This window comes from Schistocerca nitens, chromosome 1 (genome assembly GCF_023898315.1).
Source record: "Schistocerca nitens isolate TAMUIC-IGC-003100 chromosome 1, iqSchNite1.1, whole genome shotgun sequence".
NCBI lineage: Eukaryota > Metazoa > Arthropoda > Insecta > Orthoptera > Acrididae > Schistocerca > Schistocerca nitens.
In genome coordinates this window covers 432585563-432606196 of record NC_064614.1, presented here as the reverse complement: position 1 = coordinate 432606196, position 20634 = coordinate 432585563, and the positions used below count along the sequence as shown (strand labels likewise).

General features: G+C 43.8%; 1 protein-coding gene across 1 annotated transcript in view; it reads right to left on the bottom strand.

Annotated features, from left to right (window-relative positions):
• Positions 1 to 567: 567 nt before the first annotated feature.
• Positions 568 to 20634, bottom strand: part of LOC126251153 (uncharacterized) — a 39153-nt gene continuing 19086 nt past the window's right edge. Inside the window, exons 2-3 of the mRNA XM_049951616.1 lie at positions 17421 to 17625; positions 568 to 1085 (exon numbers count right to left, since the gene is read on the bottom strand). Of these exons, the coding sequence (XP_049807573.1) occupies positions 751 to 1085; positions 17421 to 17625 (540 nt within the window). The 3' untranslated portion in view covers positions 568 to 750. The remainder of the gene's footprint in view (positions 1086 to 17420; positions 17626 to 20634) is intronic.

Genomic DNA, 20634 nt, shown 5'->3' with positions numbered 1-20634 from the left:
CCGTGGGAATAGTTCTGGTAATGTATTTCCAAATGGTACGAAGTATTCGTGGTACTATGAGCTTGTTGGTGACCTATGTATTTTTGCACCAGTCTTGTTTAGAGATGATACATACACTGAGTAAACTATAGACGTAAGTCACTTCCCTGAAGTATTCATCTGTTTTTTCCACTAGTACTTAATCAGTTTCATCATGTCATTCACTCTCCGAGTTTACTCAAAATATACACGCTTGCAAGGAAAAAAAATTATTAGATACCAGTCAAATTCATATGTTTTTAAAAGATTTTTCCACAGTGTAATTGTGTATTAGAGCTGATTTAAGGGCTGTTAGATGGAAGAACTATGTACCACTTAAGTTCAAACATGTTAACTATCTGTCATTTTATCAATATGTTATTGAATGTGAAAATACAGTAAGATTTACAAAAGAATTCATGAGCATTAAGTCACAACATGGAATTTTAGTTCAACTACTCCATCATTTACTTTCACTCATAGAATTGTCAATATATTAAGCCTTTAATGAAAAATGTGAATAATCACAGCCAGTAATCACAGCACATAAAAGGAATCAGCACATCAAATACAATAATTCCATTGATGTTTATATTTATTTTAAAGTAACATTGAGTCTTTTTACAGTCTTTAAAAACAGACACAAACATAAATAAAAGAGCAAGGAATGAAAAACAAATTGGAGATATTTAATTACAGACTGTGACACAGCATAAAATACTATGCGAAATATCACAGCACAGTTTCAACAGTGTTGCAGTTGCTACAAACTGCCAACAAATGCCCTCCTTCCTCGGCAGTAGTCAACAGAAACTGTGGTGGACAAGCACAGATTTTTTCGTGTCTCTGACTGCAATCAATCAGTTTCGTCCCTAAAGAAGATAATGAGGTACATCCATGTGCAGGCAGACGGGCAGCACAGCGCATGCACACAAATTCTCCATCAGGTATAAGTGCCAAAGAACCTCGTTGGCACAAAGGACACCAACATGCAGGTGGTTCAGCCAGAATAGCTTCCAGGTACTCCTCAAGCAACAACTCGTAACACTCCATAAGCCGTGTCTCAGCTGAAAAAAGATTAATTTTTGGTATGCTGTGTAGATATTTCATTTTTAGATCATGTTTTTTGTTCACTCGATAAATCTAGTTTGAATTACTTTGTCTCAATGTACCAATGACCATACATGTGTAATCAGAACACGAGTTAGAATCTTTTTTTTTTTCTTCAGTCTGACAAAATTTTGTTGACAGTACAGAAACTGCATACCCTTTACACATGATTTATTTCTTTACATTCTGGGAGCAATAGAACTTTTATGCTTTTGGGAAACAAAATTATAACTTCATAGCTTTGCCTTTCCCAATACTGATTCCACTACATATTTCGCAAAGTAATTTCAGTTGCTCTATACAGCATTGTTTTTTAATGAGAAAAATGTCATGCAGCACCATGGTTTGGAATTCAGATTAAACTATAATTTGTTTGGTTATTTGAGAAGTTGGAGGAAGCCAATGGCAAGCCACAGCCAAGAGGATCCTGCCTACCAGAGCACTGTGGTGTTTAAACCAATCTTGGGGTTGATTACAGTTTTGTGTACAATGTGTAACTTTTGCATCATATTACTATATGATCCACACATACGAGGGTAATCCCAAAAGTAAGGTCTCTATTTTTTTTATAAGTACATAGACCTGTTTATTTCTACAATGGTTTACATCAGTTGACAGCTTCAACATTAGCTATTTTTCAACATAATCACAATTCTGTCGATGCATTTTTGTAGACGCTGTGGCAGTTTTTGTATGCCAATGTCATACCAGCTCACCGCCATGCTGTTCAGAAAGTTATGAACCTCTTCTTTCATCTTGTCGTCGGAGCTGAATCGCTGGGACCACAATTAACGTTGACAGGTACTCTGAAAAAACTCAAATGGGCAATTCAGAAACGGAGAAGAGGAATGTTGAGCAAGGGCGTACACATTCTCCATGACAATGCTTGCCCACACATCGCTCGGCAAACCGTTGTTCTCCTGCAACAGTTTCAGTGGAACATAATCACCCACCCACCCTATAGTTCTGACTTGGCGCACAGTGACTATCACCTCTTCCCTAGGTTAAAAGAACGTTTGGCCGGAAAGCGATTCAGCTCCGACAAGGTGAAAGAAGAGGTTCATAGCTTTCTGAACAGCATGGTGGTGAGCTGGTATGACATGGGCATACAAAAACTGCCACAGCGTCTACAAAAATGCGACAGAAATGGTGATTATGTCGCAATATAGCTAAATGTTCAAGTTGTAAACTGATGTAAACCATTGTAGAAATAAACAGGTCTATGTACTTATAAAAAATAGGAGACCTTACTTTTGGGATTACCCTCACACATCATGTCCAGCAAGCAGTTAATTCCTACTTCTGCTTCCAAGCTTTTTTTAAATTTCTTAATGATATGTACATTGTCAATGTGAATGAGTGTGTCAACGGCTGCAGAATTATACTGTGCAAGGCATGTATGCATTTTAACTTCTCAGGTTTTTTCCAAAATCAAGGTCAACTGACAACATTGCAGGCATTTGGGTGGACTCTAATGTTTGAATGGCACAACATTTCGATAACACAACTGGTTGTCAACATCAGGTGCTCTGATCTACTGAACTATCAAGAAAACTACCGATTCTCTTATATCTGCATCCTCCTGGGCTTCCTGTGGTCATGCTAACAAAGTTGCACCTGCTGTCTTCTCCCCACAGCTGACAGCTGAGTCAGAGACATTTTGTACATGGTCCACTTCCAAACTTGTAGCATTATTCTGTTATTTCTTGGCTGCATCACTGCAGTTGAAATCCATGCCTGCTCCCTGCAGAACCACTGAGATCTTTACTGTGTCTGCCACTTAAGAGGATGGCTAAGAAGTGCTTTCTTCATTTCCAGAAGAGCCACCTCTGTTTACTGTGTGTAGGGGGAGGGGAGAGGCGTGTTTCTTGTTCAATGACTTGAGCATTGGTCCCAAGCCTTTCTAATATGGTAGTCAGTGTCTATATTGATTATGATTTCCTTCAGGATGATCTCAATTGCTTCCCTAATGACAGTCCCACAACCTGGGTTGGCTTGCAATAGACATTTTGCCCAACAGGACTAAGTGACTTCTGCCTTAGTAAGACACCTAGAATAGCATCTAAACAACTTTCCAGTTCCATGGTAGACAGAATGTTGGGGTAGCACGAGTTCGGCAGAAAAGAACTAACTGAGCTTGCTTGGTTGGTTTTAAAGGGGGGGAAGGGACCAAACTGCAAGGTCATCTGTCCCTTGTTCCCAGTAGAACAATTACTAAGGGAAAGAAGAAAAAGAAGAAGTACGGCACAATAACGCGAGAAAGGAAGAACCAGAGGATTGACAAAAGGACAACAAACACTACAATGGACAAAACAGAACAAGAAAACCACAGAGAGACGCAAGAAACACGGAGAAGAGACTAGAAACAAGAAAGCAAATTACCATGGCTGGCTGACCATGAGAATAAAAAAGGAGAAGCCAGCCACTCCGCAACACATTAAAACCTATGCCCTAAAAGCCCTAGGGTGGAGGACACATAGGTACAAAGGACATGTGCTAAAACTCAATTCAAATGATAAAACCCACCCTCATGAATAAAATGTAAAACTAAAGCTGGTGTTGAAGCATTGTCGCCGAACACCGAAGGTACGGTGCTGGGAAAGTTAAAGTGCCCAGCAAAGAGGTGGACGACTGTCATTTGGGAGCCACAGCGACACTGAAGTGAGTCCTCGCGACAAGATGAGGTAGCCATGTGTGAGCCACGTATGGCCAATGCAGAGCCAACAAAGGACAACTGATTCCCTGTGGGAAGCCTGCAGGGAAGACTTCCACACATTCACAGTCTCCTTAATGACATGCAGTTTTTTGTGCACACTGTTATTCCACTCTGTTTCTCAAAGCCGAAAAACCTTGCAGTGTAAGATAAAATGCAGGTCAGTTTCAGAAATGCCCATCTCCAGGAGCGGTTTCTGCATAGCCTGTTAGTAAGTTCGTTGCCTGGGATTCCGATGTGTCCTGGGGTCCACACAAACACCACTGAATGACTGGACAGTTTCAGGACAGGGATGGACTCCTGGATGTTCGCTACCAAAGGATGGCAAGGGTAGCACTAGTCGATAGCTTGTAAGCTGCTCAGGGATGTACTGAAGTACACAACATATGGCCACAAGCTCTGCAGTCAATACAACAATTTCAGTGCCCCGTAATACGTCAAGAATTGAGGTGAAGTGACAGCGGAGAGCGGCGGGCCATGCAAAATGTCCAGACAAAGCTTCGGCTGAGGTGTACACCATGGAGGTGTATGTGAATTGACCTCATGTAGAGGTGGTAAAGGAAAGGACTCTAGTTCGTAGAGAAGGGATTGCACATGAACCGCAATCGTGAGCCCTGACTTGAGCGGCCGATGTGGGAGATGAACAGCCGAAGGTGGGAAAAGGAGATGGTAGTTTGGATGCTCTGGAGAACTATGAATGTGTGCAACATAACTGGCGAGCAATTGTGCACGTCGGATCTGCGATGGAGAGACTCTGGCCTCCACTAGGACACTGGTCACTGGACTTGTTCTAAAAGCTCCCATCGCTATGCGAACACCACAGTGGCGCACTGGGATGAGCAAATGCAATGCTGAGGGTGCCACCGAACCGTAAACCAGACTCACATAGTCAAGGTGGGTTTGAACAAGGGCTCTGTAGAGCGATCTGCACCCCAGTTGGCATTGCTCAGGCAGTGGAGAGCACTCCCGCTTAAGTTGACGAAGGTGAGGTAGCCAAGCCAATCGGGCGTCGAAAACCTGTCCTAAGAATCGATATGTCTCCACTACACTGAGTGGCTCATCATTAAGATAAAGTTCAGGTTCTGGATGAACAGTACGACGCCGACAGAAGAACATAACACACGACTTCATGGCTGAAAATTAGAAGCCCATGACTGCACCTTGTGAATGTCTTCCTCTAGGTGCCTCTCAGCAACACCAGTAGTGGCGGAGCAATACGAAATGCAGAAGGCATTCGCATACAGAGAAGGGGAGACCAACAGCCCTACAGCTGCTGCTAGGCTGTTAATGAACACTAAAAATAGAGATACACTCAATACAGAGCCCTGCAGTACACCATTCTCCTGAATATGGGGGGAATTATTGGAGGCACCAACTTGGACATGGAAAGTACGGAGCGACAGGAAGTTTTGGATAAAAATTGGGAGCGGGCCTCGGAGACCCCACTCAGACAATGTGGCAAGGATATGATGTTGCCAGGTTGTGTCTTATGCTTTACGTAAGGGGAGTGACAAAAGATTATCAGTGGTAGAGCGACCCTGGCCTGAAGTGAGATGAGAGATGTTTAATCATCTGATTGTGGATCCGATCTGGCCCAGGAGCAGTGTCGGGGCAATGTGCAAAGGCACTGAGGAGCTTCGACTCTGTAAATGGGGAATTATAGGATTCACTGTGGCATGTAGTGAATGACAGGACCTTACCTTCCAGCTGCTGTTTGAGAGTGTGAAAGGCTGGAGCGGGGGGGGGGGGGGGGGGGGGGGGGGGGTTAAAAAGGGGGGGGGGGGGGCTCGAGCAAAGTACTCAGCAATTGCGTAGATAACATGCCATTTATGTTAATTTATGTTAGCACCGGGAACACCTGTTGGGGTCTGGTGCCCGAAAACACGTTTGATCTTTGCCCAGACTAGGGAAGGTGACGTATGGCACCCAATGGTTGCGACATGTCTCTCCCAACACTCCTGCTTCTGTCATTTGACAAGTTGGCGAACGCGGTCATGGAGCCGTTTAAAGGCTATGAGGTGCTTCAGTGAAGGGTGCCGCTTATGCGGCTGTAGAGCTTGCCGATGCCCCTTAATTGCTTCAGCGACCACCAAGGGACTGCCTTTCGCCGGGGGCACCCTAAAGAGTGAGGGATCGTGTTTTCTGTCACAGAAACGATTGTTGTAGTCACCTGCTCAACCATCACATTTATGTTACTGTGTGGGGGAGATTCAACGGTGACAGCAGAGGTGAAAGTTTCCCAGTCCGCCTTCTTTAAAGCCCACCTGGGCAGGCGTCATTGGGCCTGACGCCGGGGCAGTGACAGGAAGATGGGGAAGTGGTCACTACCACACAGGTCGTCGTGTGCTCTCCAGTGGATAGATGGGAGAAGTCCTGGGCTGCTAATTGATAAATCAATAACTGAGTAACTACCTCAAGCCACACTGAAATGCATGGCGGCACCAGTATTTAATAGGCAGAGGTCGAAATGAGACAGTAAAATTTCGACATCTCTGCCTCGGCCAGTAAGCATGGTGCCACCCCACAGGGGGTTGTTGTTGTTGTTGTTGTTGTTGTTGTTGTGGTCTTCAGTCCTGAGACTGGTTTGATGCAGCTCTTCATGCTAATCTATCCTGTGCAAGCTCCTTTATCTCCCAGTACCTACTGCAACCTACATCCTTCTGAATCTGCTTAGTGTATTCATCTCTTGGTCTCCCTCTACGATCTCACCCGATGGCTGGGGAGGGGGGTGTTGCTTCCAAAGTAGGTGGTTATGAACATTAAAATCTCCTGAGAGTAGGAAAGGTTTAGGGACTTGATCAATCAGAGCAGCCAATGCATTCAGGGGTACTGCACCATCTGGAGGAAGACATACACTGCAGACAGTTGTTTCCTGCATTGTCCTTATTGTGACAGCTGCAGCATCAAGGGGGGTTTGTAGGGGCACAGTTTCACTACAGACTGAGTTTAGGACATAAACACAAACTGCACCTGACAAACTATTATAGTCGCTACGGTTCCTGTGGTATCCCTTATAGCCGCGGAATGCAGGGGTCCACATTGCCAGGAACCAGGTTTCCTGGAGGGCAATGCAGAAAGCAGGTGTAAAGCTTAACAGTTGCCGTAGCTCTATCAGCCAGTCAGTGGAAAAAACCGCCGCAATTCCACTGGAGGATGACATGATCTTAGACTGGGAAGGCATGAAACACTCAATGAGGCAGTCTGTGCCTCAGGGTCACCTGCTGTCACCAACTTTTTGCCTAAGCAGTCTATATCCATTTTGTCCGAGGGTCCGGCGTGATCTATGTCCTCAGTGGACGCCAGAATCTCCACCTCATCTGCAGACTCAGAGCTTGTAGGTAGCGGTGGTGTGGGTGCTACTGCAATTTCCTTGGTCTTGGGGACATTCTTTTTGGATTTCTCTCGTTGCTCCTTGGGTTTCCCTGGCTGGGAGGACTTCACAAATTCAGTATCTGGGACTGAGGATGAGCATGAAGCCCTACAACCAGCTGCTTTTGGGCTCTACAGCCACTGGCGGTTGTCATATTTCCCACTAACAGAAACCTGGGAAGAGAGTGACCTAAGGGACCCCTTCCTAGTGAGAGGAGCCAACGAGAGGAGCAAAGAAGCCTTATGCTTCTCTGGCTCGGAAGTGGGGACTGAAATCCACGATGGCTGGGGAGGGGTGTGTTGCTTCCGAAGTAGGTGGTGTGGGAGCAACAGGGAGGGAAGTGCCCCCCCACCATCAAGAGGACAGGTGTAGTCTCCCGGTTCTGAGAGGTGACAGGAATTTGAGCAAATGATGGGGCAACAATTGTTCTCGAAGTGGCGGTGTAAGATGAGGTCATAGCCACAGGATGTAGGCATTCAAATTTCCTCTTGGCCTTAGTGCAGGTCAAACGGTCCAGGGTCTTATATTCCATGACTTTCCTCTGTTTCTGTAAAATCCTGCAGTCTGGCGAGCAAGGTGTTGACACAGATGCGAGGCCGGGCACATGGAGGATTGGGATGTGATGGACACCCACAATCTCGACATGTGATGCTGGATGTGCAGCGGGAAGACATATGGCCGAAATTCCAACACTTAAAGCACTGCGTTGGGGGAGGGATATGGGGCTTGACGTCACAGCGGTAGACCATCACCTTGACCTTCTCGGGCAATGTGTCAACCTCAAAGGCCAAGATGAAGGCACCGATGGCAACCTGATTATCCCTCAGACCCCGATGGACATGCCGGACAAAACAGACTTTTCGGCACTAAGTTGGCGCGCAGCTTGTCGTCAGATTGCAAAAGAAGGTCCCTGTGGAATATAATACCCTGGACCATATTTAAGCTCTTATGAGACGTGATGGTAACGGAAACCTCCTGCAGCCTCTCACAAGCAAGTAACGCCCGTGACTGGGCAGAAGATGCTGTTTTTATCAAGACTGACCCTGACCACAGTTTGGATAAGCCCTCCACCTCCCCAAACTTGTCCTATAAATGCTCTACAAAAACCTGAGGCTTCATCGAGACAAAGGAGTGCCCATCAGCTCTCGTACATATGAGGTACCGGGGCAAATAAGGTTCGCTGCCATCCTTAGCCCTGTGTTCTTCCTATGGTGTGGCCAGGAAGGGGAACGATTTAGGATCATACTTCCTTGCATTGTAATGAGACTTGGAACACTTAGAGACTGCTGGCGTTTGATCACCAGCAAGTGATGATGTGGTACGTTTCATCATGCGTCATCTGCCCTGATGCCACCCACTCTGACCAGGGGCCCTCCCCATGGGTGCCACTCAGCCACAGCAAAGGACACCTGGCAGGATGGCCATTGCCACAAGTCCCAATGCCCCAGGGTGAGGGGCACCTACTCCTTTGCGTAAGTGGAACGTTAATGGCGCAGGCATCAGCAGAGCAATCCTTGTGTAGTCAAGGTGCTACAACCAACAGGGTACATGGCAGCCCCATCACAACGGACTGGCTACCGTGCTGGATATGACGTGCAAAAAATTACATGGCCATGTGATGTTTAAAGCTTTCCCGGTACACCAGGAAAGCTTTAAACATCACATCAAGCAACTCTACGGGGAGGAAGTGATGGAATGTATTCGAAGATTCGACAAGTTACGTGAAAGAAGAGCAAGGCTGCTGAGCTCGTTGATATTCTTATTAAGTTGCAGAGACAAGGGCATTATTCCAACGTTTGCCAAAATTGTGCATTTCATAAATACCACTGCAGCAAACAACATCAAACGTAAAGCAAGCATGGCTTTGGTGAGAGAAAGGATTCGTTTTACTCGGCGTGAATTGGATTCTGTGTCAAAGGACATGTTCCACATACATTTGGAATTGGCAGCAAGACTATCTTCTCTGTCGTGGGACTGGGTGGATGGTGTGAGATGGGCTAAAGCAAACAGGAGCCATGATAAAGCTGTGACGAGGCAAATTGCCAAGATTGACAGACTTTCTAAACAGATGCAGCAGGAAGTTCCAACTCGACGATCTGTTGTTAATTTGACAGAGAAAACTTTAGATGACGCGACTGTGTCTGTGAGAGCAAAAGGACTGAATTTTGCTCCCACACCTGTTTCATTGCCACTAGTGGATTTCATCAGTGCCATCAAAGAAGCTGTACGCCGTCTTGATACAGATGAAGCGGAGGAAGTTCGTCGAGAGTCTTGCCGTGTATTGACCAGGGGTGCACCAATGAAGAAAAACATCTCGCCCATGGAGAGTATAGCCCACTGTAACTTACAAGCAGATGTGGATACAGTAGTCTTAAAATCTGACAAAGGAAACGCTACTGTCCTCGTACCAAGGGATGGCTATATTAATAAGATCAATGTTTTATTATGTGATTCAACGTATCGCAAAATCAATAAGGATCCCACGAGTCGAGTAGTGCGAAAAACAGCAGAACTTTTATCAAATAGTTCTCTACCGAAGGAGGTCATCAAGAGACTGAAACCAAACAGTTCAGTTCCACCTAGGCTATATGGACTGCCTAAGATCCACAAGGAAAATGTGCCATTACGTCCAATTGTGAGTAACATTGGAGCAGCCAACTACGACCTAGCAAACTTCTTGGCATCTTTGCTCAAACCAATGATAGGCAAGTGTGCACATCACATAAAGAATTCTGGTGATTTTATCAGTCGACTTCAGTCACTACAACTGCAAAGTAGTGATTTATTGGTCAGTTTCGATGTGGTTTCACTGTTCACAAAGGTGCCTCTGGTGGACTCACTACACCTCATTGGCAATATGTTTGGTGCAGACATTACAGCGTTGTTTGAGCACACACTCTCCTCTACATATTTTATATTTAACAACGAATTTTACAAACAATCTGATGGTGTCGCCATGGGGAGTCCTTTGTCTCCCATGGTGGCCAATCTTTTTATGGAGGATTTTGAGGAGAGAGCACTCTGCCACTTTTAAACTGACAGTATTTTGGCGGTACGTTGACGACACTTTTATAGTGTGGCCTCATGGTCTGGACCATCTCCAAGAATTTTTACGTCACATGAACTCCATACACGAAAACAAAGTTTACCATGGAGATAGAGAGAGATGGTTGTCTGCCATTTTTAGACGTCTTGGTGCAATGGAAGAGTGATGGCACACTTGGTCACTCTGTGTACAGAAAGCCCACTCATACAGACCTGTATCTACAATCTACTAGTTGCCACCATCCAGCACAAACAATGGGCGTTCTCAAAACCTTGGTCCACCGTGCCCATACTATCTCTGACGCCGACAGTCTTCAAGTGGAACTGGAACACCTGCAAAAAGTATTTTTGAAGAATGGCTTTTCACCTAGGCAAGTGAACAGAGTGATGAAGACCTACAAACGATGGAACAAGGAAGAGGAAGAGGCCTTCAGGTCGACTGTTTATCTACCATTTATTGGGAATATTTCTTCACAGATAGGCAGAATATTGAGAAAGTATCAAGTGAGAGTCATCTTTCGCCCTCCTTCCAAAATTTCATCACTGATGGGATCCGTTAAAGACGACCTGGGCCTGCGTAAACCAGGTGTTTACAAAATTCCGTGTGAATGCGGCAAATCATATATAGGGCAAACAATGTGAACTGTGCAGGAACGCATTGTGGAACACCAATGGCATACTCGCCTTCTCCAACCCACCAAGTCCGAAATCGCCGAACATTGTATTTCCACAGACCATTCCATGAATTACGACGACACAAAAATTTTGGCCCATACATCAAACTTTTGGAGCTCGATTATCAATGAATCTGTGGAAATAAGATTGTGTGACAACGAGACTCTCATCAATCGAGATAGCGGTTATCAGCTGAACTCTGCTTGGAATCCTGATATAGAGAAACCTCGTAGTCGACGTAGTTATCTGCATAAAGATGGAAATCGACCTGACACCGATACGCCAGGCTTTCGCAGTGGAGGGTGCGAGGCGCAGCGCACGGAGCCGTTATGAACGCGCACGCTGAGCAGCGCATACGCAATGTCACCTCAGAAGGCTTTAAATAGCGGAGCTCAGCGCGTACTCGCCAGTACTACTACAGTGGCATTCACCTGAAGATGGCCAGAAGACTCTGCGCTGAAATATTGTGGCAGGAAGTTACTGATATCCGGCAGTTCTCCCGTGTTTTTACATGGCCATGATTGGTGCACAAAATGACACTGCATAGTGGGTGGAGGAAAACAAACCCAGGAAGGTGTCCTCAACCAAGAGATGGAGGACGAGCGGGACTGCAATGCCACGATGAGAAAGTGGGCTAAAGATCTCAACGCACGATAGACACGATGCACCATGTAAGGCGCCCTTCCCTGACTGGCTCGCTGTTCAGGAAAATTTTGAAAAATGGAGGTCAAACCCAACAGGGGACCATAAAATAAAAGGCTGAAAGGTGTGGACTCCTTTTAGTCGCCTCTTATGATGGGCAGGAATACCTCGGGCCTATTCTAACCCCGGGCCCGCAGGGGGTAACTGAGGTTGTACATATGCTATCCCACATTGAGCAATACCTCTCAACAAATACATGTAACTACCAGACTCAGAAGTCGGGTGTCTTGAAGATCTCAAAACGCCCTGTCAGATGAAGAGGATTGGATCTGAACTTCAGCATTTACAAGAGAATTTCCACACGTCTATTGCCATATCCAAATTGCAAATGCATTTAATATATCAGCATCTTGGTAGAAAGAAAAAGTACAGGTGGGAAAACCAAATGCAATGCCCCTATGCAGAGAATCTCTGCAAAAACCACGAAAATCCTAAATAAACATAAATGGCAAATGTATGACACACCTGCTGAAAAAGACAAGCATCCTAAAAGGCAATGTAAAGGACAATTGGTGGCTAAGCACTGTCTGGATACAGACATTCCACAAATTACGATGTGATGAGAACCTTGGTTCAGTGCTCGAAAGTTCCCAGAAAGTGTCTTTAGGGGGCCAACTGAACTCAAATTATGAGTAAATGTACTGGGGGCTGGTGATCATGTGAGAATGTGCTACAGCAAACTGTAAATATGGCAACAGAATTATGCTATTTCTCTTCAAATGCAAGGTTGAAATCACGCTATCATTATGCCATTTCTCATTGAATACAAGCCAGAAATCACCAATTCTCTTCAAATGCATGCTAGCAGGCAAATAAAACAGATAGAAACATGCTTTGTAGCGCTCTCCCCATGATAACTAGAAGCTAGGGTTGAGTGCCGAAATGACAGTCAGCTGCACAACAACAAACACAGAGAAGGGGTGTGGTTGTCTGCTTTCAACCTTGCATGCCCTGATGTAATGTCATCCCGGATGGTGTTACCATGCTCAATGTACCAGGTCAATATTTTTCTTTGAGCAATACATGCAAAGTATTATGCAACAATGTAAGGAAAGAGCGACTGATACTTACCAAAAAGGTTGCATGTTAAGTTGCAGGCAGGCACAATTAAAAGACACTTACGCATTAGCTTTCAGTCACAGTCTTCTTCAGAAAAATAACACACATTTACTCACACATGCAAGCACATCTCATGCACACATGACTTATCTAGGGCCAGAATGCAACTGTCACATGGAATGGAGGCAGCAATCTACAGGGGGCGGTAACAATGGATGGCAGTGTATGGGTGGACGAGGTGGGGGGGAGCACTGTGTGACAGAGCGTACAGGGACTAAATTACCAACAGTCGGAGTGCAGCAGGCTGTGGGACAGTGTTGGAGAGGAGGAAGGGGAAAAGTGAAAAAGGAGAGGAGCGGGGAAAGATGGGTGGGTGTGACAAGCAATGTGTATGAGGGGTTTTAGAGGTACAGTTTTTACAATATTGCCACAGCCAAAGTGGTCTAGACCATGGACTGGCGATTCATTGGCCTGGGCTTAAATCCCACTGCTATCAACATTTTTTTCCATTTTATTATACTCCTCACAATGTTAAAACCTCAATTATAAAATTTAATTTTTTGACTGCTACAGACATGCCCTCTACATTCCATTCTTGAGGCGGCTTTGTTGTTGCTATACTGTTTGCTTAACTAATGCTGCTGCTATGAAAAACACATCTGAATTTAGGAAAACTATTAGGTGAAAAAAATTGATTTTTGCAAATCTTACATTCAGATATCTTCACTCAATAAATGACAATTTCTTCTCATTATTCATCATAGTTACTGTGCTGCATCAAATTAAGTAAAATACTGCAAAAAAATTTAAAGAGTCTGCAGAGTTAAAAATGCATGGTGTGAACTTTGCTTATGGTTGATTTTAGTCCATACATTGTTGCGTATGAAATGTAGGTTAAGATATTAAATTTTATTTGAAACCGAGTGCAGAATGATGTCTTATTTCATTTTCAAGTTATTAGTTTATACATCCATCAGACAGTCTGGTGCGACATGCCCATTTTCATCCTGTGACAATAGTCATATTTCATAAACAGTTCAAGACATTGAAATGAGGCTTTTTTGTACATGATAGCACACAAACAGGCACATTATATAATAAATGATCTAAACTTTTTCTTCACTAAGATGATGAAGTAAGTCACCCGCAGCACTGCGAGGGTTGACGGTACGGAATGTGTGAACACGTGAATAGCATGTAAGTTCTCTGAAGGTTTCCAGGAAAAGTATGAGGGATTTTCGAGCAGTTGCCCATGTAAGAGTCCCACAGTCAAGTGGTCAAATACACAGACTGCAAATTTGATAGCAATGTTAATTGACTGATTATAAAATTTCAACAGTATTAATACATTACAAGTACTTACAATTACTATTTTACTAAATCAAATGGCTATAGCAATCATTATCGCACACTGGTAAAATTTTGCATGAGCCACCACTGGGTAAATGTTATCGACAGATACTACCAGCTCAAGAAAACCCAGAACTGAGGGGTCAAAAAATAATAATGGATGGTGTTCTGAGGTTACCAAACTACATGGTCATCAGTAACTCTTTCACAAAAGAAGTCCTAAAAGAAACTTCCTGGCAGATTAAAACTGTGTGCCCGATGGAGACTCGAACTTTCTTTCAGGAGAGCTTCTGTAAAGTCTGGAAGGTAAGAGACGAGATACTGGCAGAAGTAAAGCTGTGAGGACCGGGCGTGAGTCGTGCTTCGGTAGCTCAGATGGTAGAGCACTTGCCCGCGAAAGGCAAAGGTCCCGAGTTCGAGTCTCGGTCAGGCACACAGTTTTAATCTGCCAGGAAGTTTCATATCAGCTCACACTCTGCTGCAGAGTGAAAATCTCATTCTGGCAAGTCCTAAAAGGATAGTGTTGTCAGCTAGGGGTAAAAACCATTTGGTTGTATTGTTGTGGCACGTAGAATTTAAGGATTTTGGTCAATAACAATACCTCTGGTTCGACTGGTTGTGTGACATAGCAAGGTAATGTCAGATCAGGTTGTCTTGTAGGATGCTGTGAAGAAGAAATGGGGATGGCAACTAGTAGTGGTATGAGGTACCCTACGCCGTGCAGCATATGGTGGCTTGCTGAGTATGTACATAGATGTACCTAATCTGTGACAAGAAGCACGCCCCCACGCCTGACCCCCAGCCAACTTGGTACAGGCATGAAACAGTGACGTAATAAACCCTCTGCTCTTGACTGGAGGAGGGGAAGCCAATACAAGGAAGGGGCTAAATGCATCAAAGATCAGAAAGACAGATGAAAATAAAACAAAAGAAAAAAAAATTGGCTAACAAGCAAGACAGACATGTGAGCCGCCTGCCGCCTGCCCCCCACCCCCTTTCTGTGCAGGACTGAGCATGCAGCGGTACACAGTCCTCCCATACCCAGACCACTACTGGTCCAGTACAGTGAAAATAATAAATAGCGGAATAAAACCCTCTGTTTTTGAGAAAGCATAAAATCTGATTGAGTCTTCTTGCATTGTCAGCCAGTATCAAGGATAATGATTCCTTAAGACCCTACATTTGCCATAGTGCTATAAGGAGACAGCACTGAAACACAATAACATGATCTTTATTAACAGTTTTTGCAAAGCAGGTGACACTGCTGATCTTTACACTTGGCTTAAAAATATTAACTTCCCAGTAATCACCACCTAAGAAATTCTGCACCATCCTTGTATTTGACTTCCATGACTACTACCTGACAATATGATCTTTAGTTTTTTGTGCCCCTTTTCCTTTATAGTCTTATACTACACATTACACCCTGTACTACTGGGTGCTTCTGAACTTGTTTCAAGATGGAGCACAAGCTCAGATTAGGGAAAGATGAAGAAGGAAAGCTGTTGTGCACTTTCAAAGGAAGCATCCTGGAATTTGTCTTATGTGAGGCAGGCAAATCACAGAAAACCTAAATCTGGATGGCCAGTCGTGGGTTTGAACCGTCATCTTACGGAATGCGAGTACAGTGAGCTAACCACTGTGCTACCTCACTCGGTACGAAAGCTATGACACCTGTCACATCTTTTCATTGAGATGGCACACTTACCGGTATACCTGTAAAGCTGCTGAATCAGTTTGCAGTTTCAAGATTAGGTACAATTTTCTAGTATTTGTAACCAGCATCAATTCCTCATGTAATGATGTTGTAACACAACACTCCACATGAAAATAATGCTGACTCTACAGAAGTCTTCATGATATTCAGTTAAACACTTGTGTAAGTTACACAACTGAGAATACTTCCAATTGTTTAAGAGAATTTTTCTCACCCTACACCTCTTTTTATCTGTTAGTAGGAAGTAAACCCTATTTCTTTCTTATATTCACACCTTCCTGATTTTTTTCCATCTCCTCTTATTTTTCCCATCTAGACCTTAACTGTACCACCTTTCCGACATCTCACTCCTCTCCACCTTAGTCCATCTTTACTTCTCACCACCTCCCCTTATCATCTCTGACTGAAGCTGACACAGTGCTTACCAATGTACTGTGTGTGACAATCTACTTCCTATATCTACTTTCCATATCCACTTGCTTCAAATTTTGCTACCTGGAGGTAAATAATGGCTAGCCAGTGCTGTCTCTTAATTTTACAAATTAAGTCTTAACCTCACCAAAGACTAACGATATTCAATATAAAACAAATAAAAATTACAATCTGGTAACATAAATAGATATCATTAACCACATTCTAAATGAAAGAATGTGTCACATTCCTTAGGGCCAATCTTGATGACAATGTAAAACGAAGTCCACACACAGCTAAATCAGTTCAGCATTACTTTCACTTACAACAATATCTGACTATGCTTACACTATGACAACAGTATTTCTTTCAAGCAGTTTCACACTCTGTTGTGTTTTTGCAGTTCTCTTGGGACAATGCCACTTAATACATAAAATATTTATTCGGCACATGCAAGCAGCAATAATTCTAAGTGAAGTAACTTCACATTTTTCAGAAACCTTGGACTTCTTATACTCACTTCCTAATACATGTTCTCCTTAACAGTATATCTTGCCGCCCCCCCCCCCCCCCTAGAGCGATGGATTTACACAGCCACAAAAGAAGAAAGAAACATTTCTACATCAACTTCAATAAGCTCCTATTATAAAAGACAAAAACTTAGAATGCCAGAAATTACAACATTTCTTTTTGGCCATTCATTCTACAAAATATCATCATCCAAATTCAAGACTAGAAGGAACCAGTTAGCGGCATAAATAGCAGCAGTGTTAATTGTAAACAGGTAAGTTACTTTTTATACAAATCTACAGTCATATAAACACTAAGCTAGCAGTAGATGAGCAGCAGCTATTTGAAATAACTGAAGATGTAAAAGGTTTCTTTCGAAGTAACAACTTTGCTCTTAATTTTATTACATTAAATCTAGCATGTTCCATCCCAAGTTATATAGAGCAGTGAGGTGATAATTAATTAAGGTTGCACTGCATATACCTCTCTTTTTACTACTGCTCATTTCATCTTACAGCCACCAATTATCAATACTGTGTGTTTTTTTGGTGGTGGCAATTTTCTAGCTTACACTTCAATGTCATGAAAAACAACTAACCATATTTTACTATGTAGTCCATAACCACAAAAATTTGACATCTAAGATATGAAGGAGATCTGAGAGGTCTCATCATTTCACTTTCAGAGGTGTCATCATTTCACATTCCATTATAATATTAAATAAAAGTAAATCGTTTTACCTTCTTTTTGGACAGTTTCTTCTTCTTTTTCTATTGTAAATTCCTCCTCAGAATCTCCATCCATACTTCCTGAAGGTGCCTCTACTATATCCATTACTTCATCACGTATTGTATCTGATAAAACATTTTGTAGTTCATCATTTGGCAAGTTTCGGAGGAGGTTCATAATCTTCCCACGGTCCTGTTTCACTCGTTTGTGGCAGCGCTTGAAATGAAATAGGTCATTCATTGATAACTGGTATTGTTCCTATACTGTACTTCACAAATAAATGGTGCAACAATAGAAAAACTACACTTTCATGCTGCAAACAACTGAGTCAAATCATTAGTGTAATATAAATAAGAAAATACAGGCCTATAAATAACAATGCTACGTAAAATAATTGTGTATTACTGTGCGCTGTACATCATTTGATGTAGATTTGCAGTTACAGTTGGTGGCTGGAGACATGAAGGTCACCAGGTTCTTTTTCCAACATCACTGTGACCAGAAAAAGATCCTGCAAGAAAGGACCAATGACGACTGAAGAGAATCATTCAACGTGGCAGAAACGGAACCCTTCCGCAAATAGTTGCGGATTTCAAAAGGCCATCAATAAATGCCAATGTGTGAACCATTCAACGAACCATCAACAATATGGGGTTTCAGAGCTGAAGGCCCACTGGTGTACCCTTGATGACAGCACGACACGAAGCTTTATGCCGTGCTCGGACCCGTCAACACAGACACTGGACTGTTGATGACTGGAAACTTGTTGTCTGGTCAGATGTGTCTCATTTCAAATCATATTGAGCGGATGGGCATATATGGGTAAGAGACAACCTCATGAATCCATGGACCCTGCATGTCAGCAGGGGACTGTTCAAGCCGGAGGAGGCTATGCAATGGTGTGGGGCATGTGCAGTTGGGTGATATGGAGCCCATGATATGCCTAGATATGACTGACAGGTGACACATATGTAAGCATCCTGTCTGATCACCAGCATCCATTCATGTCCATTGTGCATTCTGATTGACCTGGGCAATTGCAGCAGGACAATGTGACACCCCACATGTTCAGAATTGCTACAGAGTAGCTCCAAGAACACTGAGTTTTAACACTTCCGCTGCCCACCAAACTCCACAGTCAGGAACATTATTGAGCACATCAGGGATGACTTGCAACATGCTGTTCAGAAAAGAACTCCAGCCCCTTGTACGCTTACAGATTTATGGACAGCCCCCTGCAGCATTCATGGTGTCAATTCCCTTTAGCACTCCTTGAGACATTAGTAGAGTCCATGCCACGTCGTACTATGGCACTTCCGCATGCTCGTGAGGGATCGTGTGTGTGTGTGTGTGTGTGTGTGTGTGTGTGTGTGTGTGTGTGTGTGTGTGTAATAGAGGGAAACATTCCACGTGGGAAAAATATATCTAAAAACAAAGATGATGTAACTTACCATACAAAATCGTTGGTATGTTGATAGACACACACACACACACACACACACACACACACACACAAAATTCAAGCTTTCGCAACCAACGGTTGCTTCATCAAGAAAGAGGGAAGGAGAGGGAAATACGAAAGGATGTGGGTTTTAAGGGAGAGGGTAAGGAGTCATTCCAATCCCGGGAGCAGAAAGACTTACCTTAGGGGGAAAAAAGGGACTCCCCCCAAGGTAAGTCTTTCCGCTCCCGGGATTGGAATGACTCCTTACCCTCTCCCTTAAAACCCACATCCTTTCGTCTTTCCCTCTCCTTCCCTCTTTCCTGATGAAGCAACCGTTGCTTGCGAAAGCTTGAATTTTGTGTGTGTGTGTGTGTGTGTGTGTGTGTCTATCAACATACCAACACTTTCGTTTGGTAAGTTACATCATCTTTGTTTTTAGAGTCTGCAGAGCAGTACAGCATGCCGTAGTTTTCCTTTCATGGCCAAGTTCCGTGACCATGGGACTTGGTAACTAGGGAGATCTATGTACACTAATCAGCCACAACATTATGACCACTGACCTATTATTGATATAAACCCATCCATTTCATAGCATTGTCACTTGGTGAGGAATGACTGCCAATCAGACACACGCTTGGAGCATGTAGTTATCAGTGAGCATGCGTAGAATGGGGAAGGTGCGCAATCTATCTGAGTTTGACCAAAGGCAGATTGTGGTGGCCCGGAGGCTTGGCACGAGTATTTCAGAATCTGCATGACTTGTCAGGTGTCCAAGGAGTGCAGTGGTGGTTGTCTTCAAGACATGGTGAAACCAAAGTAAAACCTTATACAGACATTGTGGGGTTGAGTGCCCCCCCCCCCCCCCCCCCATTACAGATGTCTGATGTCGTAAGCTGGGCAGAATGGTAGAACAGGACAGTCTAAAGATGGGTAACCACAGCTAACTGCCTGTGCATGTGCCAATGTTAACACCACAGCATTGTTAGGTACGACTGAAATGGGATGTGACCACTGGTGCTGGATACTGGTGCAGTGGCAGAGCATTGATTGGTCTGACGAATCCCAATACCTTCTTCATCATGCCGAAGGGAGGGCAGGGTGCAAATCCATCTTCCATGGGAGCAGATCCTTGACACTTGTACTGCAGGACAGAGACAAGCTGGCAAGAAAATTCACATGGGTACCAATGGGTCCAATGATGGAGCTCGTGCAAGGCACTATGATGGCCAAGGAGTGTCACACACTGGTTCAGACTACATGCATCACTTCGTGACGATCATGTTTCCAGATGGCAGTGACATTTTTCACCAAGATAATGCCCATGTCACAAGGACAGGAGTGTGATGGAGTGGTTCGAGGAACACAGTGGCGAGTTCCATAGATCAGAAACCGGTTCAACACATCTGGGATGTGACTGATTGCAGGATCAGAGCTCATTGCCTCCATCACCCGAATTTACAGGAATTAGGCGACTTGTGTGTGCAAATGTGGTGCCAGTTCTCTCCAGCAACCTACCAAGGGGCCTCATTGCTTCCATGCCACAACGTGTTGTCGCTGTTATTCATGCCAAAGGTGGACATACCGTCTATTACATTGGTGGTCATAATGTTCTGCCTCATCACTGTATAACACAGAACCAAATTTGACTGAGAACCATAAGGGCGGTCCATTTTTGTTATTAGTTGGTTGTATGAAGTTACTGTTGATGAGAAGTTAAACTGAATTGTAATTGGAATAATAAATCCAGTTTGTGAGCCTACCAGTGCCTGTTAGTATATAAT